The 24,530-nt window shown below is 38.4% G+C and overlaps 2 protein-coding genes across 5 annotated transcripts; one reads left to right on the top strand and one right to left on the bottom strand.

Annotated features, from left to right (window-relative positions):
* Positions 1 to 647: 647 nt before the first annotated feature.
* LOC127631041 (aspartate beta-hydroxylase domain-containing protein 2) lies at positions 648 to 6,549 on the bottom strand. Of its 4 annotated transcripts, none has more exons than XM_052108989.1 (4): positions 6,428 to 6,549; positions 3,851 to 5,072; positions 3,237 to 3,350; positions 648 to 1,823 (listed from the first exon to the last, which is right to left on the bottom strand). In XM_052108989.1, the coding sequence occupies exons 2-4, from the start codon at positions 4,728 to 4,730 to the stop codon at positions 1,714 to 1,716; spliced, it is 1,104 nt and encodes a 367-aa protein (XP_051964949.1). In that variant the 5' UTR covers positions 4,731 to 5,072; positions 6,428 to 6,549; the 3' UTR covers positions 648 to 1,713. The 4 variants fall into 4 exon arrangements, with proteins under 4 accessions (XP_051964949.1, XP_051964951.1, XP_051964948.1 ...); XM_052108991.1 differs by having other exon boundaries at positions 6,384 to 6,474; XM_052108988.1 differs by lacking the exon at positions 6,428 to 6,549 and adding an exon at positions 5,761 to 6,309.
* A 3,252-nt stretch (positions 6,550 to 9,801) lies between these two features.
* Positions 9,802 to 24,491, top strand: LOC127631016 (glutathione hydrolase 5 proenzyme-like). Its single transcript, XM_052108953.1, has 12 exons — positions 9,802 to 10,082; positions 11,676 to 11,803; positions 11,908 to 12,003; positions 13,083 to 13,269; positions 13,644 to 13,804; positions 14,063 to 14,209; positions 19,267 to 19,397; positions 19,691 to 19,875; positions 20,057 to 20,148; positions 22,340 to 22,452; positions 22,531 to 22,641; positions 22,731 to 24,491. Exons 1-12 carry the CDS (start codon positions 9,916 to 9,918, stop codon positions 22,875 to 22,877), a joined length of 1,665 nt encoding a protein of 554 aa, XP_051964913.1. The 5' UTR covers positions 9,802 to 9,915; the 3' UTR covers positions 22,878 to 24,491.
* Positions 24,492 to 24,530: the final 39 nt, after the last annotated feature.

The following is a 24,530-nucleotide window of genomic DNA, read 5'->3' as shown; positions in this document are numbered from 1 at the left end:
ATTTTTAATTCAGTGGTTCAGCAATACCCAAGAACAATTTCCAATTTGAGTAACAAGAAAGCTGTAAAGTCTATTGAAATATGTAAACAATTTGATATTTTTATTAAACTGTTTATTTATTTATTTTCCTTTTAGTTGTTGTTTGTTTTAATATACCTCTTGGCTCTAGATGTAAAAGTTTTATAAGCATTAATAAAAAAAAATGTCTGACGCAGGTGTTCATTGACTGGTCCTTAAACAAGCCCTCACAATAAATCTCCAACTGATTGACAAATTCACTTGTGAAATGGATTGCTGTGAACTGTGTGCCAATGATTGACTTATGATCAATAATATGGTAGTAAACAATACAATGTATTCTAAAGCCGCTTTTTGTATGGCCTTATCAATGGTTAACTCTTCTACTACAAGAATGTAATGCATTTTACTTATCTGAATATTTTGTATTATATATATATATAATTTTTAAATATTTAAAGATAACTATGTATAATTATTTCATCATTATATATTGAATTATTGTTATTGGTATATGCGATTAATTAATTAAAAATGTAATTAATTCGATTACAAATTTGAATCGATTGACAGCCCTAATATAAATACATAAAATATCTGACATAAAGGACAAAATGCATATGCCGCAAATCAGTTCTTTATTAAATCTACAGAATTACGCGTCCATGGCACATAATTGGAAACATGGAAGTAGGAACATCATAAAATTGATTTGCATCTCCAAAAGTCACACAATGATATAAAATGTCACTTATCACGAAACTGTCTCAAAACGGTCTGTCGTCTTACAAAAGGAATGTGCCAATATCAATGCAACAACCACGAAAGCTCTGTTTACAAGCAGTACAACAAAGCACAATAAGGTTGAACCTAGCACATATAAACAGCCATAATATCGTTTTCTGAAAAATAACAAGCACTGTGTCCCACTGTTGTTGTACAGAAATACAAAGCGATTGATCCGTGTTTTGATTTTATTGGAAAATTCAGGGTAGGAAAGAGTAAAGTGTAAAGCAGGCTAATTTGACGTGCTTTGTTTTCGTCCTAATCGGAATGATCCGACCCTGGCTTAGGCATGGCAAAATAACTTGCCACTAGTGCGTTTTATGGAGGTAATTTTACACATTAGCTTGTAGTGCTTCCCTTCACAACATCTCTGCCATATATCTATGCAAGTAAACATCAAATCCCATGTCAATGCTGCTTAAGTCGTTTTATGACTGTTTATGTGAGCTTGACTTCAGTAAAAATGTACAGACTAAACATTGTACTGTGCTTCCTATACAATCCTACCTGGCTATAGCAATCAGAGTTGGAAAAGAAAGTGCATTTCCATGTGCGTTTGACTGTCAATGCTTTTGGTGAATTGACACTCATTGGGTATAACGAGACCCTGCATATTGCAGCTAACTCGCAGGGAGATTCAAGAGCTTCGTCTCAAGCAACGGTCACACAAAGGTTTTTGCTAAGGTTAGACTTCAAGTGGTCTGTAAACATTTAACATTTCCAATAGTGATGGTACATCAAAGTCTCTACTTTAGGGAAAGTTGTATACTAGAAAGTTACATTTACTAGAGGAAGTAAGCAATGTGCTTACCACCATATTCTTTCCCATTACACTCATTGAACTTTGCCATTTATCGCATTTCCCGCGTTGTTATTCAACAGAAATCTTTTTTCTCCCTCCACATTCTATCAGCGTCCAGGGGTGAAGATGTAGTCCAGTGCCTGTCTTTCAGCTGCTGCCACATTTGGATGCCAGAGGTCCACCATGAATACAACTCTTGGACCATCTTCTGCAGAACCTGAGCACACAAACATATGTGCAATTTGTGAAGTCAATGGTAAATACCATCAAGTTTACTTTCTGAACTAAATGCGAGTGGTGCTTTCCTGTGTCAGAGCTTAATAAGCGATTAAAAGAATAGTTTACCCAAAAACTGTCAATCCGTGCATCTTATCATGTGGCATAGTGCGTGTGGAGGCTTCACGACATCCACCGCGGCATCCACGCTCAACTCACCACGCGCCCCACCGAGAGCGAACCACATTATAGCGACCACGAGGAGGTTACCCCATGTGACTGTACCCTCCCTAGTAACCAGGCCAATTTGGTTGCTTAGGAGACCTGACTGGAGTCACTCAGCGTGCACTGGGATTCAAACTAGCAAAATCCAGGGGTGGTAGCCAGCGTCTTTACCACTGAGCTACACAGGACCGCTGATAATTATTTTCGTAATAAATATTAAAGGGATAGTTCACCCAAAAATGAACATTCTCTCATTTCCTCATGCCATCCAAGATGTGTGCATTTCTTTCTTCTGCAGAACACAAATAAAGATTTTTAGAATAATATCTCAGCTCTGTAGGTCCATTCAAAGCCAAGTGCATTTGTGACCAGAATGTTGAAGCTCCAAAAAGCACATAAAGGCAGAATAAAATGAATTCATACGACTCCAGTGATTTAATCAAAGTATTCTAAAGTGATCTAATCAATGTTGGGTGAGAACAGACAAAAATGTAACTCCTTTTTCACTGTACATCTCTACAATTATAGTCTATAGGCACAATCTTAATTTCAAGCTTGATTACCTAGTGCTTGAAGCATGTGTAGACGGATAGATGGGGCTAGGAAGTGTAATCAATCTAGAAATAATGAACACCAAGGAGAATACTGATGTCAAGATTTCGAGTTATAGTGAAATAGGAGTTTTTTTGGTCTGTTCTCACCCAAAACCGATTAGATCACGTCAGAAGGCATTGATTAAACCACAAGAGTCTTATCTTTATGCAGCCTTTTTGCTTTTTGAAGCTTCAAAGTTTTGGTCACCATTCACTTGCATTGTATGGACATACAGATCTGAGAACTTCTTAAAAATCTTCATCTGTGTTCAGCAAATGAAAAATGTCATACACATCTGGAATGACATGAGTGTGAATAAATGAGAGAATTTTCTTTTTTGAGTGAACTATTCCTTTAGAAGTATACTCCCAGTGCGATACAAGTTAAGATCAATCAACATAATTTGTGGCATAATGTTGATTATCATAAATAATTATTTTGACTTGTCCCTCCTTTACGACTTTTGAATTTTTTTTATTTCAAGAAAAGGAGTCAAACAAATTTTTGTGATAATCAACATTATGCCACAAATGCTATAGATTGAACCTGGAATATTCCTTTAAATAATTTTAATGAATCATAATTTCTCTCTCACCATCATGAAATGCAGTGTGAAGAAAAGAATCGTCAAACAGCAGACAGCTTCCCTTAGACCAACACTGCGGCTCTCCACCAACTATCAATTCACAACCAGAGGGCACCTTCAGTCCTGCACACACAGAGAAAATGGCTATACCTTAAACAGGCACTTAGACACCAACACATACTACTATATATATGGCACATACACTACCAGTCAAAAGTTCTTGTCACACTTGAAAGTATTTATGTTACTCATTATCTTAAAAACCTTTTGAGATAAAGACTATTTCTTGCGCAAATGCAAGAAAGTGTTTTGGAGACAAATATACTGAAACTTGTGTCACATTTTCTTTTTTTGGACCAGAAAGTAAAGGAAAAGTGCCAATCATACATATAAACTCCTTCAATATGGTTTCAAAATCATGCTAAGCCCTTGTGAAGTTACAATGAGTGTTCAAAACAGTTATACAAGCAAATGGTATCTTGTTTTTTTATCCCATACTTCCAACTGTGTCATTTCATAGGTTTGATTACTTCCCTATTATTTTTAAATATGTAAAACAATAAATAATGAGTAGGTATGTCCAAATAATTTGACTGGTAGTGTACATTCTGTAGATTTCTTACCAAGATGGCATCGCAGGCGTACGTTGGTTGGACCGTAGTGCTCAGTGATGGTGGCTCCGGGGCTGATCACTGAGAAGCAGGCATTGCCAAAAACATTATTAGCAATAAAGGTACGGAGTTGCCCAAGCACCCTCCATGTCCGTGGACAACGTCTGGCATTCAGCACCATTGGAGTCCCCTGGTTCACCAAATAAAAGGTCCACCACTGGCCTCGAGGTGTGCTGTTAACCTTCCAGCCCGGTGGAATTAAAGAGCCGGTTCGATTTGATGGCAGCCGGTACACGCTCTCAAATTCAGCCAGCAATGCAGGGAAACTTCTCTCCAGAAGCTCCACGTCGTGCTTCTGTGCCTCTCGTGAGAAGAAGGGAGCAGAGGGAAGATCTGGCAGGAAAAAGACCTCTGGTTTCTGGATGGAGGGACGGCTGCAGAGCAGGTAGCGCCCCTGCTCACGCACGCCCTTGTGCACACGACCCATGCCGGCCCAGGTGTAGCGTTTGGCGTACTCCTGCAGGCTGTGGTAGAGCCGCTGGTTCAGGCCCTCACCGGGCTTGGTGCAACGGAAGCACTCAGGTGACTGGCAGTAGGCGAAGCCGTTAAGGTCTTCATCACTGACTCCGCTGGCCTTACGGAGTTTCAGCGAGCCTCCTTGGTCTGAGAGGTCCGTGGCTAGAACTCCGCCGGGCACAGCACTGCCTCGATGCTCTGGAGTGAAGCCGCCACGAAGCGAAGGGGCAGCATGCTCGCATCCCACGCGGTAGCAGTACCAGATAAACAGAAGGGCAAGACAAAGAGCAGTGCCTAGGGCGCTGGATTCACACTCCCGTATAGACTGCATGCCACCTGCCACCAACTCCCTCATTCCCTCTAAAGACCACTCCATCCCTATGAGTGGTTTACAGTGGCTGATGCGGAGTGTCTCGTTGTTGGACTGTGCATTGGAGGACTTGATTTGGTATTTCAATGAGGCGTTACAGCCTTTGCCTAACTTTTAAATACCCTTTTTGCTTAGAGCACCTCAGCTCCATTTTCATCGTGCCACGTCATCAAAGAGATCATTTGATCCTGCGGTGACCGCTTTAGTTAATGCAAACACGCTTTCCGTTATCAGATTTATTGCATTTGGAAATGTTGACACTGACAGTGTGCTGCTGTGCGATACCTCAGCTGCTCCTCTCCTCCTCATGCAGACAAACACAGAGAGACACGGTGCACTTCAGGACACCTAGGAGACAGATAGAGGGAGAATGAGACAAGATAAAGTAGATATAAAAGGATATTTCATGAGTCGAAGCAGAAAATATCAGAAAGGCATCACAGTGCAGACCGCATCACACCTGCTTTGACAGCCTGGTTTGACCACATGATCATTTCGATATACCACCCACTCACATTCGGGCTTATTCCTCCCCTCCCCACGCTCACATCCACACACCCAGCACTGATAGAGACCGCAGCACAAACAGGCTCTGCATTTGAAATTCAGCTTTTGCAACCTCCTCCGCACTGCACTTGTAAAATCATGAGTCATGGGAGAATTCAAAGCCATACAAACACACAAGCATGGAGATAACAAACCACATCCACAGACAAGGATATATTAGACAAATCTACATAAACACACTTGACTCTAGAGCCCAAAAGCCAGACATACAAAAACAACTATTGGTGTATTTAGATGCTGAAGATGGCATGCATCCGGACCGGCCAAATATTTATAGGCTACGACAATCTCATGGCGGCTGTCAACAAATAAAGATGGAATTTACAAGAGAGTACAACGCAGGGGAACGAGTACAGTTATAGCCAAACACATAGCACAAAGAGGAACCCCAGCCAACCAACGCAACATGCGAAGAGACGAGTATTCGATGCACAAATGGGAATCGAGAGACGCCGATTCAATTGCTTACCGATTGCGTCGGCACTTGTTTTCTGACAGATTTGCAACGTCCGTTTTCCCTGCCTCTATACTTCTCTCTCAGACACCTCCCTTTCGCCCTAGTGCCCTTATGCCCGTAAAACACTATCAGGCGACGTCCCTAATGTCGAAGGCAGCCAGGCAGAAAACAACATGACAGATGTCCGACGTCTCGGTGAATTCTGGGCGTTTAAGTAACAAAGGTGCATAACGTACTTGTAAATTCACAATTAGGAGCGTACTTGCGTTAAAAAGAGCTAGACACCGGTCGATGAATGGCAGAGAGGGGTTTTCGCAGGTTTCTCGAGACGCGTTTTTAAAAGTTGGACTTCTTCAACGTGACAACGCGTCTTAAAAACGCGGCGCGCCTGTGCGCGAGGTTGAAAAAAAAAAACCAGCGAGACGCTTCCGTCTAGTTCATGTTTACATAGAAAAACAATTAAAACGGCGCGGAGGACGTGAAAACGTGTTCGGTGTGAACGACCCCTTAAAACCTAATGCTTCTACCAACAACATCAACGCGGGCGATAATAATAACAGTAATAAAAAAATAGTAATGCTGCTTTTACATTAATTTAAATTGCTTTTAAAAGCGATATTTCCTTTGAGGCTTACTGGTGCATGCCGGTGTCGTAAACCGCATAGATCCGCACACCCACCTGTACAGTTGCTGCTCACGTAGCATCTCACTCAGCGGTTGTAAAAGTAAACACCGCAGTGCTACAAGACCAAAGTATCATGGACTAATCAGATAGGGAGGGAACAGGATACAATCCCATTTGAACACTTCTGCCACGTGGTTCTCAGCTTTGCTCTTACAATGCGCATTATTTCATTAAAAACATTCGTAACAAGTGACACCACAAATTGCCTACAATTCCCATAATGCATTGCACGGCATATCGTCAACTTCCTCTGCAGCCGTCATCATTAGAGTTAAGAACGAGTCACTACAAATAAAATGGCAACAAATGCAACGCCGTGGCTCGTTTATGGGCTAATTCACGACTTCGTTTTGATACAATGTTTCAAGTCTTCTTTGTCGGTTTAAGCTTGGTTTGATTGATTTCAACTTTAGCTCTGAAGTTGTCTTGTTACGATAAACTGTTTAGCTTGTTACCAATCGATTAAAAAAATGAAAGGCCTGCTGTCGTATGAATTAAAGATGCCACATTACACAAAACCACAATGGAAAATAAAAAGACTGACAGTGACAGTGAATCTTGCCTTCGGGTGAAACACGCGCACGCGAACAAACTCCTGCTGTGTTGCTGTCGGCAAGAGGAGCCTCTATTCATTTTAAGCTCCACCCCTTTTCTCTCCAGCTCTGTGAAACCTCAGATCATCTAACTTTGAAAAGCGGATGTTTAGTCTTAAGAGTAGGTATGTTGAAGTGAACTGAAGGTAAAATAAAAAATACATAAAAAAATAGACAAATTAATAGTTGAGCCAAATCTGGATTCAGTCTCCGGGTAGCCTATTTTGAGATCTGAAGTCATAGAAATATATTGTAGGCCTATTTTATGTCACATTTTATCCTGTTTTTAAGTATATATATATATATATATATATATATATATATATATATATATATATATATATATATATATATATATAAATTATATGTAGAAAGTTTGGCTAGACCAATCAATACAAATAACAGAGTTCCCTTTTCACAATTGTGTTGTTAATATGTAATACATTTAAATGCATCCTCTTAAATCATGGTCATCAATCTGATGAAATGCTTATCAGTTTCATTTAACAATTTAAAAAACTAAAGAACAGAAACAATAGTCACAATAGAATTCAGTATATAATTTTACCTTGAATATTTAAACCTAAACAGGTTTTTTTATCCTGGGAGATTTTAGAGTCTGGAGGGGAGGAGCAATGAATGAATTGATCAGAATTTTTTAAATATATTTATATAAACAGACTGAGGGCATTTGACTCTGAAAAAACAACATGGCATAATTTTTTGAGAAGGCAGCATATATCGACACAAATGTTCCTCTCTTTTCAATGTTATTTTCAGGATTTTTCATAAGATGTCAAATTGAAAATAAAAGCGATATCAAAAAACAAACAAACTAACATGGGAATGCATTTTGTACTGTAATGGGTTGGAGAATATAGTGAGGAATGGATTTTCAGAGATACCTTTTTATTCTTGCCCTTTGTAGGGTAAAAAAAAAGAGAAAAAAAAATCATGGTTACAGTATAGACGCTTACAATTTAAGTATTAGAAAAATCATATTATCAGATAAAATATTTTTGGCTTGTGGCTATACTTTTGAAACAATGTGTTATTTTAACGTTCATGGACTGGCCCCATTCACTTCCATTGTAAATGCCTTACTGTAACCATGAAGTTGGAGGGACGATTCAAAATAACTTTTTTTCATAATCAACATGCCACAAATGCTGTCAATACTTGTATGTAAATTTCTTTAAGACAGAAGCCTATGATAAATCGGACATTAAAGAGACATTCCACAATGTGACTAATCATTTGTCATTGTAAAAATCGTTAGAGTGACTCCCAGTTTAATATGGAGTTGTGAGATGTTTTCATAGGGATAGGTGCATCAGAAAGTGATTCCACCCATGACACGGCATCAGGGGTGAGGGGTGGTGTAGCCAATTTGTTAAAGATGTGGTGGTAACTGAGAGGTTGTAAGTTCAAATCTCTATAGGGGAGCACGGTAAAATTAGTTTTAGGTTGTAAATCATGGACGTAACTCCCTGAGTAATGAAACAGCTTGCTTAGGGGAGACAGTCTCTGTAGTAAGGGATCTGTTAAAGGTTACCCTGCTACAGTCTGCTAAATCAGGGTTTTTAAACTTTTTAATGTCAAACACCCCCAAATATGGTGACCCCCTTCCTCAAATATGCAGTCAGATTTATATTTTCATGTATACTTATTGTTCAATACTGTGTAATACTGAGAAAAAATAGCAACTGTGCTATTATATGGTCTTTGTGAACTTTTTTTTTTTTACTAAAGCAAAAACATATTAAATTAAATTAAAATATTATCTGGAAAATGTTTACTTTGTTTTAAATTGACAGTGCATCTTTTATAGAATAACTTTTATAAACTCAGTTGGTGCTAAAAAGTTTCAACATATTTAATTAATATCTAAAATGAACAAGTCACCTTTGATTTAAAAAGTTACATTTAGCCAAATATTCTTTATATGTGTATGCAGACCCCTGTGGGTCCCCGGAGCCCAGTTTGAAAACCCATGCAAAATAACTTAGTAGTCATCAGCAGGGGCGTAGCAGCCATCAGGGATATGGGGGACACGTCCCCCGAACTCTTTAAAAAGGTGATTTTTGTCCCCTGCACTTTTCCAAGCTAAACCCATACTGAGTCCAGATGGTGGATTTATACACAGAATCCTTTTCGTTTTGTTACTGTGGGCTGATTGGGTAACCATCCAGCCAATCACAGGTGAGTTTCATGAGCCGAAACTACCCTTATGTAATAGGCCATCAGAGAGATAATCATCGCAGCTCCGTTCATTTCTACTACGTTGCTTTCAACAATGCTCATTTATCCATGTTTTTGTCAGCATTGATGTTGATCTAAATGTGTGATCTAGAGATGAGGAACACACAATTGAGAATAATTTTTCAGCATATCGTTCTTGTTTGGCAGCATTATGTGAAATGCACTGCAGAAAAACAACAAAGGATAATCCTTCTTTTAAGCATATCTATATCAGCACACGAGTCTTCATTAAGTTATAGTTTTTACATTATGTTTGAGGTCATAGTATGATCGGTTGTTTATGCCAATTTAAGCAGATTCTAGATCTGTGTTAAAGCTATTTTTAATATCAGCTCCTGTTTTTTACCTCTATGCTGGTGTGCAGTCGACAAACTGTAGGAGAAAAGATAGATTTCCCCCCCCCCCTTTAAAATCACTACTACGCCCCTGAGCATCAGAACAGTGCGAAAACTCCTCTTACAACAGCATTTATCAATCCTATTTAGAAACGACCTCTAGTCTGCACCTTGATAATTCGCTTAATTAGGCGTTCACACACGCTGAAAGGGGAGGGCTAATTGCGCACTTCTGCTCGAGACTACAAGTTCAAGGATTAAGCAAAAGCACTGTACCTGCGTCGGGGGTAAAATGGCCAGACGGAAAGCAAGACTTTGCTTGTGTTTCAGTATACCGGTGATATGTGCAATTATCATCATTATTATCTGCGTGACTCGCTTTAAGGAGGAGTGTTCTGGAGGAGCTTTCAAAAAAGCAGCAGTGGCAGCGGACTCGGAAACCTGTTCAAAGATCGGCCGGTGAGTGATGATGTTAAATAGGAGCATTGTGCTGAAGTTTGCGAACGCACATGAATGCAGTGTACTTTTACATTTATTTGGCATGCGATCACAGCTGACTTCAGTTTTAAAACTATATAAGTGTGTTGAGATCTCTTTCACGAACCAATCTCTCACTCATCCTCTGATGATATAGGTAACAGAATGGCGAGGAATATCACATTTTCTTGCAGAATAACTAGGTCTGTCGTAATCTCATGGGATAGCTGGGTCAGGTAAATTTCAGGACATGAGTGGCTAAAGAGGTGAAACAGCCGGTTGAATGTACACAGAAACTTTTAAGTTAATTAGTTGAAGTATCTCCAGTCCACTAATCTTGTTGACACCTATCTCTGTATTCCTCACAATAGCAAACTGTAGTGGCGACCATTCCTGGAAAACAACTCATTTAGGCTTTACATATATATCAAGTATTGGTTTGAATGTATTCATAACATGTTGAATTTTAGTGGTTTAGGTAACACTAAGTGTTGAGGTTCAGTATTTTGTTATAATGAACAATTTGGGTACTTTTTAAGCCATGAACATGAGAAAATGAGATTTGTTTGTGATTAATCTGAGCCTATGTGTAACATTTTTATGTGACCAGGAATGGAATCAGTAGTACACGTCACTATGCTAAAAATAATTAACAATATTTAATGGAAACAAAATAAATGGTTATTTAACAGGAAAATAATGGTAACACTGCTGCCAGTTGTTTCCTGTTTTTTCTGTGATTCACAGTAAATTCCTGTTGAAAAACATTACGGGGAGTGCACTGTAAAAAAACATTAACATGAATTAACTGTTAAAATTACAGGAAAATAATGGTAACCCCTCTGCCAGTAATTTCCTGTTATTTAACAGGGAAATAATTAACAGTTGTGATTAATTTCCACATTATTTCAGATTTGATTCTGTTACTTTAATTATGAAAAAAAAAATGTGTGTTTAAATATAGGCTACTTTATATCTAAATTATCCAATGAGGAGTGTAGCAACAAAAAAGAAAGATGGTTTACACATTCAAGGGCCGTTCACACTGGCTATTTTCTTGTTTTTACTATGTGCTAGACGGACCCTTTTGACCGCCGTATCCAGCTGTTTATTTTTTGCTTTTCTCTCATTCTGTTGCGTGTTTAGACGCAGTCAGATAATCAAGTGAGTCAACTTTTGAAAGCGTGTCTCGAGACACCTGCATTCAGAACGTGTTCAGTGCGAACGGTCCCTTCACGGTTTATTTATGCGTTGTTGATTCCAGAACACAAAAACACACTTACAAATAATTGATTTGAAGCCTAAACATTAAAACATGTTAGTTCTTATGCCAGTGTAGGCCTACGTCAGGTCTTAAAACTAGTCAAGTTGCGTGTCTCTGATATCACGACAACAATAACAGATGGCGGTATATTAACAGATTGATAGTTGTCAATTGTCCAAATTAGTTCCTCGTGTGGTTTTACCAGTTAACACACACACACACACACACACACACACACACACACTGCCTTTTATCTAATTTGTCATCAACATACAAGAGCACATTTTCCATGTCTTTTTTTTCCCTCATAGAGATATACTGCAGTCAGGTGGCTCAGCCGTAGATGGCGCCATTGCTACTTTAGTGTGCACGTCAGTCATAAATCCCCAGAGTATGGGCATTGGAGGAGGCTCTATATTCACAATACTGGAAAAAAGTGGTGAGGTTCTGATGTCTCCTGCCTAAAAGACTTAATTGTAATCTAACTTTCTGACGCGGTAATGTACATTATTGTTAATGCTCGTCCACATCTTTGTTCTCTAGGCAAGGTGAGAATCATCAATGCTAGAGAAACTGTTCCAAAAGTTTTTAAAGCAGATCTTCTTGCAGAATGTCCAGCAACATTCCAGCCAATGGAAGGTGACTGATTATTCAAATGATTGGACTTTTGATTCTTTTGTTCTTGTGTCTTGCAACACACGGTTGGTTGTTGGTTCTGTCACGCTGCTATCATATCTATATGTTTTGATAGTGTTGAGTTAAAGGGATAGTTCACACAAATGTTTTTAATTCTCTCATTCTCACCCTCATGCCATGCCAGATGTGTATGACTTTCTTTCTTCTGCTGAACACAAACAACGATTTTTAGAAGAATATCTCAGCTCTGTAGGTCCATATAATGCTAATGAATGGTGATCAGAATTTTGATGGTCCAAAAAGCACATAAAGGCAGTATAAACGTGATAAAATTCTCAGTTGCCTCCGCGTCTGAGAATGTCAATCCGCGCATTTTATCACGTGGCTTGTTGAGCGTGTTACCGCAAAGACGTAGCACCTGTGGAGGCCCACACTATTCTCTGTGGCATCCACGCACAACTCACCACGCACCCGACCGAGAGTGAGAACCGCACATTAAAGTGACAATGAGGAGGTTACCCCATGTGACTCTACCCTCCCTAGCAACCTGGCCAATTTGGTTACTCTTAGGAGAACTGGCTGGAGTCACACAACTTACTGAGCCACCCAGGCCCCCTGCCTTTATGTGCTTTTGGGAACTTCAAAATTCTTATCACAGTTCACTTACATTGTCTGGACCTACATAGCTGAGATATTCTTCTAAAAATATTTGTTTGTGTTCAACTGAAGAAAGAAAATCATGCACATCTGGAATGGCGGGAGGGTGAGTAAAAGATGAGAGAATTTAGATTTTTGAGTAAACTATCTCTTTGAAGTGGTTCCTTTTTAAATAACAGTTATCAATATTACATTTGTGCAATGCCTCGTGGAAAAGATGCAATGCACCAACTCTTTCTTTAATCACAGGCCTTGTTATAAATGTTACAGGAGGCAGCCTTCTTATTTTTCATTGATACACATACTACAGCATACAAAACACTTTAGGTATATATGATGATAGTATTTACAAAGTCTGACTCACATTATTTGCTGTTGCTCCTCTTTATACCTTCACTTCTCTCTCTCTTTGTCTTTCTCTGTAGGTGCTCAATGGATTGGTGTCCCAGGTGAAATCCGTGGCTATGAGCGAGCTCATAAGCTGTATGGACGTCTGCCGTGGGCCAGTTTATTTAAGCCCACTATTAAGATGGCAAGAGAGGGCATCCCCATTCCCTATTTGCTCTCTCGTTTTTTGCCATTCCTAATGGAGAAAACACAATCACAACTACGGTAACACACTCACATCAGATTCACCCTGAAACAAGCATTCTGTCAATTACTCACCCTCCCTCATGTTGTTCCAAATCCATTCTTTTTCAGAGAAACACAAAAGAATATGTCAGGCAAGTCACATTCATTTTTATTGCATTATGTTTCCATAAAATGAAAGTGAATGGTGACTAAGGCTGTCATTCTGCCTAACATATTATTTTGTGTTCCACTGAAAAGAGAAATTAATACAGGTTTTGAACAAAATTAAGGAAAATGAGAGTTAATTGGGTGAACTGTTCCTTTAACAGTTCTAATAGCTCTAATAAAAAGGATATTGAATTGTTGAAAATGAAAAAGTGACCATTTTGTCTTTGCATGTGTTTCTCTTATAGTCAGTTGTACCAGAATGAACAAGGGGAGCTGTTAAAAGAGGGGGACATAGTGAGATTTGAGAAACTAGCAGATACTCTTGAGAAAATTGCAGCACATGGAGCAGATGCATTCTACACAGGAGACATTGGCAAAGACCTAGTCAATGACATAAAAGAAGCAGGTAATTAGAAATGTCACTCTGTACAACTGTGATATCCATGCATGAATTATGCACATTTAAAGGCAGCCTCCATTTTACATCAGATCTTTGCTAAATTGTCTTTCTAAAATATGCATGTACATAAATACATGATTTGATCTGTTCAGAGTGCATAATGCCTGACCTTGTCATTTGGTCTGCTGTGTGCTGTTTTAAGAATTGAGAATTGTAGGTATTTTGCAATTTAGACAACCAACTGTAAATTCTTGTGTATTTAAGGTGGACACATTTCTCTGGAGGACTTGAGTTCATTCAGCGTATCTGAATCCGATGCCTGGAACGTGACTCTTGGAGATTATGACATGCACTTTCCCCCACCACCAGGAGGGGGTGCTACACTTAGCTTCATACTCAACACAATGCTAGGTGAGTGCTAATTATCTTAGGCTGTGTTCCTCTTCACTTTAAACATACATCCCATAACTTGCCTTAGCACTTCCTCTCATGCCATTTTAGAAGTCCATTCCACTTCGTTAAGGAAGTTCGGGAAGTTTCTGTTGACAGACCCGCAACCCCTTGATTTTGACCGACAGAGCGAACCTACTCTAATGTACATTTCAGGCAGCTCCATATCCCACAATGCAACTCGACTGTTACGTAACAGCAAATCGTGCTTCGCCTGCACACAACTCTAGTGAAAGATATAACAGAAAGGGAAGTTAGATCAAATAAGCTGTTTAGAAGAGTAATATTGAAATGTAACCACATAATACTGTTTGTTACATAGTCATAGGCTATGTAAAAAAAGTATTTTTTTCTTAACAGACAAGATTTATAGATAAGCCTCTAAAATTACAACAAAACTTTACCTGAATCTAGGATTGCATGAGTCTCTGAAGATATTGTCTTCTCAGGTGAAAAAAAAATCGCCAAATAATTCCACAAAATGACATTGTGGGCGTGGCATCATATTGGTTGAAGTAATCAAGGGCTTAGGCCAGACATGGGGACTTGTGACTTCGACTCGAGTCGCTATTTTTATGACTTGTGACTTGACTTGACAAAAAATAAAATACTTGAGACTTGACTCGGACTTGGAAGTTAAAGACTCGGTACTTGACTTGACTTGAGACACGAAGACTTGAATGACTTGAGTGTTAATCACATCATGTTTTCAGTTTGAATATAAAATATATAAATTATTTAAAAAAATAAAGTTGATCCAGCTGGAGCGCAGGCTGAGAATAGTTTTGTCATGACTGGATCACAACACTATAGGCTATCATCAGCCATGCCCTCTCGTACCTTACGCACACCACGCCCACTTAGATCAGATAACACATCAACATGTCAGCCGGAGGGGTAACGTTACCGAGGGTCATCGCTTCGGCTTCAAAAATTATTATCAAGATGGCAAAAGATCGAACAGCGCTTTGCAAGACATGCAACGTTAAGATCGCGGACAGCCAGACGACAACCTCCAATTTCGATCCGCCATTTGAAGAGCCATTCTGCCCAGTAAGTGCTTGTCAATTTGTTAATTTTATCTGGTTAGTTGGTAGTTAGCTAATGTAATAATAGCAGGGTTCCCACGGGTCCTTGAAATCCTTGAAAGTTTGTGAATCTGAAAAATAAAATTCAAGGCCCTGGAAAGTTCTTGAAAATAAACATACATAGATACAGGTCCTTGAAAGTGCTTGAATTTATTTTGTGCAAGAAGTTTTCTGGAAAAAAAAATCTGTCCATTAATTTTTTATTTCAGCCAACACTTCGTGGCTTATGCTGCATACTAGCCTGCTTGATTTACGTTAGTTACGCGCATTTACGTTAAGTGTTTCCCGCGCGAGGTACTTTGTTTTGTACGTTGCCATGACGTTCACGCGCGCTGGTACCTCAACGTTTCCCACTCACAGACATTGCAAAAATAGGCTTATGGATATACTAAAAGCTGAGGGCCCATAAAATTACAAATGATAATTTTTAATATTATTAATGCAAAATATAATATGCTGAAACTTGAAATATTGCTGTATAACACAGATTTGATTATTATTGCTGTTATTTTCAGCATGGTCAATGCAAGCAACCCCTCAGATCAGGCTTTAATGGATTTTACACAACTACACAAGTTTGTGGAGGTAAAAGACAGGGAAGTCTTGAGTGCTCCAACTTTAGTGCATGTCCATGGAGGCACTTTCAGAGGTTGAGGGTCACCTCTGTGCTGTGCACTGGTCACACGGCTGCGCACTAGATCCATTAACCACAATTTTATGTACTGCATGTAAAAAGAGCGTCAGAAACCTCAGAGAGGTGATCACTTAAAATATGAGGTATTATTATTTTTGTCCTGATAGTCTGTGAATGTCTAGATGCTTTACTTCTGTATCAGGGGTCGGGAGCCTATGGGTCGCAAGCCACAAGTGGCTCCTTGTTAAAAATCAAGTGGCTCGCCTGTCTCTCACCATTCACCAACACATGATCATTTAAAACTTTCAAGACATACTTTTCCAACAGAAAGTGCGATTGCAAAGCTTGAAGTCAATGACACTGTTTTGGTTTCCTTTCTTCCGAATTTTACAGCCTACTTCTGGTGAACAAGGTTTGGAATGAACACCCGCCAAATGCGGGAGTATTTTGCTGATGTACCAGCCACCGTGGAAGGCGACCTGAAAGACTTGTCGGAGAGATATATAACAAGATATTAGACACAAAGACGCGTGTTTGACGAAACATGATTATATTTTGAAGATCAGACGAAAGAAAAGCCGCTGATGCGCATCTGATTTGATGTGTGCAATGAATGCGCTTCTCCAACACACAAAGATTCATAGAGTTCTGGGACTCGTTTCCCAATAACTATTGATCTTAGCTGTTAAGAGCATTTTCTACAAGCAATTTTATGAACATTCGTTATTTTTTTATGTGCACCCAGGGTGTGATATAGCACCCGCAAAATGTGACGAGACTCAATTCAGTTAGCAAGCTCCTCTCCAAATGCATTTCATGCACAAGTAATTTTGCTCATCTACCTGCAAAAGGTGGGTGACCTGTAAGATGTCTCGGAGTGACACAAGAAATGCTGACGTGTTTGAAGAAACACACTTTATTATATTTTTAAGAACAGACAAAAGAAAGCCGTCAATGCTCGTGTCTGATTCATTGTTCAGAGGCATGTAATGGAACCCTGTCTTGTGAAACAAGTGCATTTAAAGAGTTATTACTCCATTTTCTCTATTTCATTCAACTGAAAACTGTTTGCAAGGATAATGTACTCTATGAGAGTGCTGCACATGATCTCTGATCATCTCATGAGGTACTGCGAGCTTAGTTCACTCTTACACATTGTGAATGTGACTGCAGGTTCAGTAATATATACAGGTATATTTGTATTAAATAAACAAAGATGAAAGTGATTAAATACAAGACACGTTCACCTTGAACCTAAAATGTTCTATTTTGTTCTAAAATGTTCTATTTTGTTTCTTTAGGCAGCATAAATATGACCAAAACGGATTACAAACACATTCGATAAGAACACACATTTGGCAGCATTTTTTTGGGAACACAATCATTTTTTAGGCTTATTTATTATGATGATAATTATAATTATCTTTACATTTATAATTGTCTTTAGTTCTTAAGGTGTATGCTAGTAATTTTCACCTGATGCTGCATACTGATACTTGCGTGATAGCAAATGAGGCTGTTGGAGATGGTAAATGTTTGGATTTGGGGAGGTTATCACTTTGTTATTTGTATTACTTTTTTGTTTAGTTTAAAGTTTCATGTTTCAATAAATTAATTACATTTTTAAAGCAAAATCAATAAAGCAAAAATATTCACAGACCTTGGGGATTGACCATATAATCGGATATTGATATTTTAAATGCGATTATCATTCAAATGTGTTTTACATATCGCCAAGATCAAAAGGGTAGTACAATTTTCATGAAGTAAAATTAAGTAATTTTATGAAGACCTGCACAAACACGTGTACTCAGTTCCATATTGCAACATGTTACCTATTAATGTTTGCATATTTTTCTGTTTTTGAGTAGTCTATGGGCAATATAAACATTTTATTTTATTGAAAAACTTATAGTAAATTATTTGTTTGTGGTATGGCTCTTTCGATAACAAGTGAAAAAAGGTTCCCGTCCCCTGTTCTTGAGGAAGAGTTTTAGAAGCGGTGAGCTTGTGAATGGGAAACACTGGATTCAGCATGTTTCTGAGATTAGGAGAAACCCCACAGTGGGATGAGTTCATCTAATAGCCTATTCAGATTAATGGTCAATTTATAAAGCACTACAATGAATTTGTTAATAAAAACATTTATTTAAAATCAAAGTATTAGTGTTTTGTTAAAAGTCAGGGAATAAAAACTAAGCCTATATATTCTGTGGTGGGTTGGAGTTGTAGAAATTGCAATCATTCATCTTAACATAAATATTAATAGTGATAAAATATGTAACTATGTATAAATATGTAATTTGTTATGGATAAGAGTTTAATTAAAATGTGATTGATTATTTATATTACTCTCCTGTAAGAGTTAGCAAAAAATCAATTTTGATTGACTGTCTGCTATAGACAACTCTTGTGAGACAGAGACAGACATCTGGTAACAAGGTTTTGTTTAAAATGTACCAGGCTGCTGAATCGAGCACCTCTGAGGAAGAACTAGTCTAGAACTTTTTTATTAGATTTGCCAATTTTTGCAAAGTTTATGGCACTGAAAGAAAATAAAGTTTGTCATTGAAGCTAATTGTGTGATTCATTATTTGAACGAGCTACCACTTTTATTCATGACATACCACAGTAAATAAAATAATAATAATAGAAAATAATAACTGGAACGCAGCCTTATTCATCTTTTATCAGTGGTGTTGTTACTATTGTTATTGCGTAAGTATTACATTTCATCATGGAAATTGCCACAAACCATTTGTGCTATGGACATGAATGATAACTCAAATCATGCAACTTGTTGAAGTGATTGAAGATTTTGGACTTCAAAGAGTCACATGGGGTAACCTCCTCGTTGTCGCTATAATGTGAAAAATCACATAGACTCACATTGAAGGAAGGACACAGACATGGGAATGGGCTCTTTTGACTTGAGCTATTGGAAAATCACTTATCAACATGATAAAAACTCACTCAAAACACCTTGGCAACACCAATAACCAACACCCTAGTATTGTGGCAGCCAGTTCTGGATGGGACAGCACCACTCACTTTTCATCAAATATAAAAATCTAGATTTATTGATATTATTGCATGTCACTGGATATTAGTACTAACAAGTCGTCATAATAAATCGGTATCAGGTTTTATACTGATGGTGTTGTTTTCTGTCAGATCATTTTTGATGCCTCTGTGGCACCCTTCCAACGATTAATGTCTCATTTTTTTTTTTAAAAGTGATCATTTCCAATGTTAAATATTATTGTTAAAAATTGTCATTGTTTTCTGTTCCTCAGGTTATAACCTTAGCCCTAAATCTCTGCAAGGGAAGGAGAAAATATTAACATTCCAGCGATATGTAGAAACTTGCAAATTTGCCAACGGTCTCAAGAGATTCATGAGAGATCACAAGTTTGCTTCTCAAACGGTACGCTCTGTTGTACGAAATAATTTGTTTTTATTCCAAACTTTTCTCCATTCCAAATGTTAAAGAGATTATCAGCCTCTGCTTTAGTAACACAAACTGAACATTACAGTCATTACACCCTATGGGCTCCCTGGTTTAATCTACTATAATGATTTAAGTGCTGTGTTCATGGGAACCATTACTGCAGGCAGTACTGCACAGTAAAACTGTCATTAATGCTGGGAACACACTGGAAGAGCCACACATTAAGTCATGCATTAGTTGATCATCCTCGTCTTTGTGTCTTAAAAAAGGAAGCAGTTGAGATCACTCAGAAGCATTTTGCTGAGAAAGTGAGAGCAAAAATCAGCCCTGACCACACTTATGATGTCAGCTACTACAACGTCACTCCATACCTGGACTCGCATGGCACCACTCATGTGTCTGTGCTCGCTGAGGATGGTATGGCTGTGTCTGTGACCAGCACCATCAACCACATGTATGTGCACTTCAACTTTCACTCAATTTATTCAAGCCAAAGGAACAAATGGAGCTAATATTAACATAAATCCTTTTTTTCAGTCAGTTGTACTATACTATTATTCTGGAACATAGTACTATTTGGTATCTTAGTTCTAATTCAAACACTAGGCTCGTCACGTTTCCTTTTTTCTTCTCAGATTTGGATCCAGAGTTTACTCAGCCAAAACAGGCATCCTCCTAAACAATGAACTTGCAGACTTCTGTGGGAAAACAGATCAAATTCATGCTGGTAAGTAAACCTTCACAAATTATCTTTTAGATTGTTGGATTCTTGACATATGTAACCGGTCCTGCTCGACCTGCTCAGAGCGGGATTCGAACCGGCATTAGATGGCATGGGAGGCGGGCAAGCTAACAAGGAGGCTAAAGATTACAGCCTCTATCGTCAGTCACTAGTGCGCCTCTTGAGGCAAGGGGAGTGATGTTTGCACATACCGCAAAGCTATCACGTATCAGCTGGCTCCTGTTACACTCACCCCCCAAAACCTCACTCCCATAACAGGTCCTACTCGATCCGCTCCGAGCGGATTCCAACCAGTGTCAACCCACGTGGGAGGCAGGCACGCTAACGCTGAGGCTAAAGGCTACAGCTTCTAGTGTCAGTTGCTAGTGCACCTCTTGAGGCTTACACATACTGCACAGTTATCACGTACCAGCTGGCTCCTGTTTCACATACAGTATACCACTTATTAACAAAAATAAGGATATTAGAATAATAGGTAACACATTACAATAAAGTTACATTTTTTTATATTAATAACTGCATTAGCTATCATAAACTAACAATGAGCTATATATTTTTACAGCATTTATAAATATTTGATCATGTTGATTTATGAAAATCCAATTACTTATAGTATTGTTAGATCATGTAACTTCATTATGCATTAACGTCTCGGTTAGTGTCGTAACCTCCATTCGCTGTTGGAGGGAACAAGACGTTGTGTCAATGAAGTGACAATAGGGGTCACTCCTGGGAGCCCCAGACATCTTTGATCTTTGAGAAATGGCAATGAAAATTGGCAAGTGGAATTTGCATGCCGCTCTACCAGACATATGGGTATATAAGGAGCTGGAATGCATACGCTCGTTCAGGTTTCGCACTGAGGAGCCTGAGGGGCTCTGTCATGTATTCCCTGTTTATTTTGCTTAGATTTTTATTTTGAAATTCTTGTTTAGTTCCCCGTTCCTGTTTCCTGTTAGTTTTGTAGTCCTTTGTAGTTTCCTTTCTTGCTTGTTTTCCCCCAGGTGTTCCCTTGTTTGCCCTTCTGTATTTAAGCCCTTGTTTCCCCTGGTTTCTTTGTCAGTGTTCACATGTGTTGTCATGTTCTGTGCCTGGTTCCCTGTGTTTTGCTTTCTTCTAGTCTGAGTTACCTTGTTTATCTTTTGTTTCATTAAAAGCTGCGTTTAGATCCTCATTCCTCGTCTGCCTCATCACTATGTAAATTAACATTTAATTAAATAACTGTGCATACCCCCTACCTTGCACATACATTACCACTTGAACATGTACATATGCCATTCTGTTAAGTGTCCTTTAATTTCTATGTCTATTTATACTCTTACCTTGTTGTGTGTTCTGTGTCTAACTGTAATGTTCTGTGTGCTGTTGTTTCACCTATCACCCCAAAAAAATCCTTCTGTACATGAGAACATGGCAATAAAGCTCATTCTTATTCTAATAAGAGCAGTAAAAGTATTGTTATTTCATGTTACCTGATGTTAACAAATGGAACCTTATTGCAAAGTGTTACTAAATAATATGACACTTGATGGACATGTTGGAAGGGTCTAGAGATAACTTTTTACTAAACCTGCCAATGGAGGATGAATTGAGAAAAAATTACCAAAATTAATAAAAAAAAAAAATAAAAATGTATTTATAGTTTGTACTGAAAGAATATGTAAGAAGAAGAAAAAATAAGAAAATGTGTTTTGCATGATAAAAAAATATATACATATATATATGTTTATCCTTATGGCAATGTAATTATTTAGTTGTGTTTTCCTTGCATATTATTTGTGAAAAACAGTGATGAGCCAGTCCAGTGAAACTGCATCGGTCACACAAAAACAAAAAATAAAAGTTCTGAAGAAAAATAATAAACTTCTAGATAGGCATCCTAGGTAAACATATGATTGAAATAATCTAAAAGTTTTACCTTCTTAAAAGATGCAGAAGTTGCGAAGTAGGTTTCCTTTGTAGATGATTTTTGTATTATTTTTTATTTGAATTGTTTGTGTCACTTATATCTCAGCGAGGGTCAGACCCAAATTCTTACAATTTGACATAAATCATGTCATGCAATAAAGTTAACAGACAACAGTCTGCTTGGCAAGTATTAATTTTGGCCCCTCCATGTGGCACTTAATCTGCATTAGTATCTGCTTAAGACTGTTTTGTGTGTGTCTATGTGAAGGCGAGCAGCCACCTTCCTCCATGTCTCCAGTGATACTACACTCTCCATCAGAGAAGCACACAGTGGTTATAGGAGCATCAGGCGGTAGCATGATCACCACTGGCATGGCATTGGTGAGTATATACTGCACTTTAACATATTTAATACAGTTATGTCTCAGTAAGCAAACTTTGTCTGAAACCCCTGGCTAGACCCTCCTGAACTTCCTATGGTTCGGAAAGACTCTGGACAATTCCATCGCTGCCCCTGTCGTGTTTGTGGACTCAAAAAATTTTCTCAACTTTGAGCCCTCGTTTGACAAGGTAAACAGACAAAAATTGTACCCTGCATCTAAATTGTTTGTAATGGATCAAGGGAATTTTTCAAACTGCTTTGATCTCTTCTTTCCCAGGAGGTTGTAGAGTCACTTAACAAGACGGGGCACAAAATTAAAGCCCCACTGATGTTCTATAATGTGGTTAATGCGGTATCAAAGGAAAACAACTGCATCGATGCCGTATCTGACTCAAGGAAAATGGGAAAAGCTGCAGGATACTGACCTGGAGTGTAGCTGGAGACCAATTCACATCAGAGATTAAGAACACTGGGCAGATGACAAACTGAAATAACAGCAGAAAGCACCATCAATATTTGATTATACAGAAACTGATCATATGAATTCGCCAATTCATTGTGAAAAATGTGAATGTAATGAAGTACTTGTGTTGTACATGTACTATATATATTGTGCTGTACATTATACAGTATGGAAATGTTCTTTTCTAATAGAATGCAGAAGTTGGGTTCCAAAGGTAAAAACCCCCTTCATTTTCTCTATGATTGATTTAAATAGATTTTTATTGATATCTTTGATACACCTTTACAGATAGAACTACTATGAGCTCAGGAGTTGTTAATCGATTGTATATAGTATGCTTTTGTTGAAGCAATCAGTCTATGTTATTTCAATTTCATAAAAACTACAACTACCCATGATATTTAAAAAAATATATATAATTTTATCCCCTTTTCTCCCCAATTTGGAATGCCTAATGCCAACTACTTAGTAAGTCCTCGTGGTGGTGCGGTTACTCACCTCAATCCAGGTGGTGGAGGACACGTCTCAGTTGCCTCCGCTTCTGAGACAGTCAATCCACGCATCTTATCATGCAGCTTGTTGTGCATAACATCGCGGAGACTCACAGCATGTGGAGGCTCACGATATTCTCCGTGATCCACGCACAATTTACCACGCCATTTACCATTTAGAGCGAGAACCACTAATCACGACCATGTGGAGGTTACCCCATGTGACTCTACCCTCCCTAGCAACCGGGCCAATTTGTTTGCTTAGGAGACCTGACAGGAGTCACTCAGCACACCCTGGATTCGAACTCACGACTCCAGGGGTTGTAGTCAGCGTCAATACTCACTGAGCTACCCAGGCCCCCCCTACCCATGATCTTGAACAAAGAGATCCAACAATCTGAGAGTTGCTGCAAACAAACCGCCACATGCAAGCACTGCAACGACCACCAACTTCCATCGCAATCTGTGAATGATGCAATCAAGATTCCCTGCACTCTCAAACTTCATATCTGCATATTAATAGCAATACTATTCAAATATGTAGTTACTACTGTATACTTATCACCAGCTAAGCATCAATAGTTTAACATTTTTCAATTAGAAGTTTTTAATTCGATTATGTCATGTGCAATGCTTCATGTTAATGTAGTTCATGCCCTCATCAAAGACGTTAAGTAGATCATGACCCTTCGTCTTTTTGTCCAATTGAAAAATAATTTTTAGCTTCAAATCCAAGCTTGTAATCTTGTGATTCACCTCAGAGTTTGCTGGTTTGGTTCATGGTTTAGAACACTTTTATGAAGGATTTTCTAAAATCCCAATAATTTTTTTTTTGTTGGGAAAAACACTTGGCTGACATGGCTGAACCGAGATGGCTGGAAAAGTGGGTGGGCGCTGTTGCAATCTTTAGTTTCCAAAATTATTTTAGGGAGACTCATAAGTTGAAAGTAAAATTTCATTACACTTTGTATATTAACCAAAATGTTTGTGTATTGAGTTGATTTTTGTGCAGAGCTGTACATGTCTCTCTTCAGCAATAATGATGTAAAAACTGATTTTTTTTATTTTTATTAAGGTTAGACATAAGGGCATATACAACAGATGTTTTACATAAACTCATTTG

Source organism: Xyrauchen texanus, chromosome 37 (genome assembly GCF_025860055.1).
Source record: "Xyrauchen texanus isolate HMW12.3.18 chromosome 37, RBS_HiC_50CHRs, whole genome shotgun sequence".
NCBI classification, from domain to species: Eukaryota; Metazoa; Chordata; class Actinopteri; order Cypriniformes; family Catostomidae; genus Xyrauchen; species Xyrauchen texanus.
This window is presented reverse-complemented; position numbering and strand designations above follow the sequence as displayed.

Coding starts and splice junctions, on each gene's coding strand:
- LOC127631041 (XM_052108989.1), bottom strand. CDS start 4,730: ATGGAGTGGTCTTTAGAGGGAATGAGGGAGTTGGTGGCAGGTGGCATG. Junction 3,351..3,850: donor ACGCCTGCGATGCCATCTTG/GTAAGAAATCTA, acceptor CTGTGTGTGCAG/GACTGAAGGTGCCCTCTGGT. Junction 1,824..3,236: donor TCACACTGCATTTCATGATG/GTGAGAGAGAAA, acceptor TTGTGTGCTCAG/GTTCTGCAGAAGATGGTCCA.
- LOC127631016 (XM_052108953.1), top strand. CDS start 9,916: ATGGCCAGACGGAAAGCAAGACTTTGCTTGTGTTTCAGTATACCGGTG. Junction 12,004..13,082: donor AACATTCCAGCCAATGGAAG/GTGACTGATTAT, acceptor CTTTCTCTGTAG/GTGCTCAATGGATTGGTGTC. Junction 19,398..19,690: donor ACAAGTTTGCTTCTCAAACG/GTACGCTCTGTT, acceptor GTCTTAAAAAAG/GAAGCAGTTGAGATCACTCA.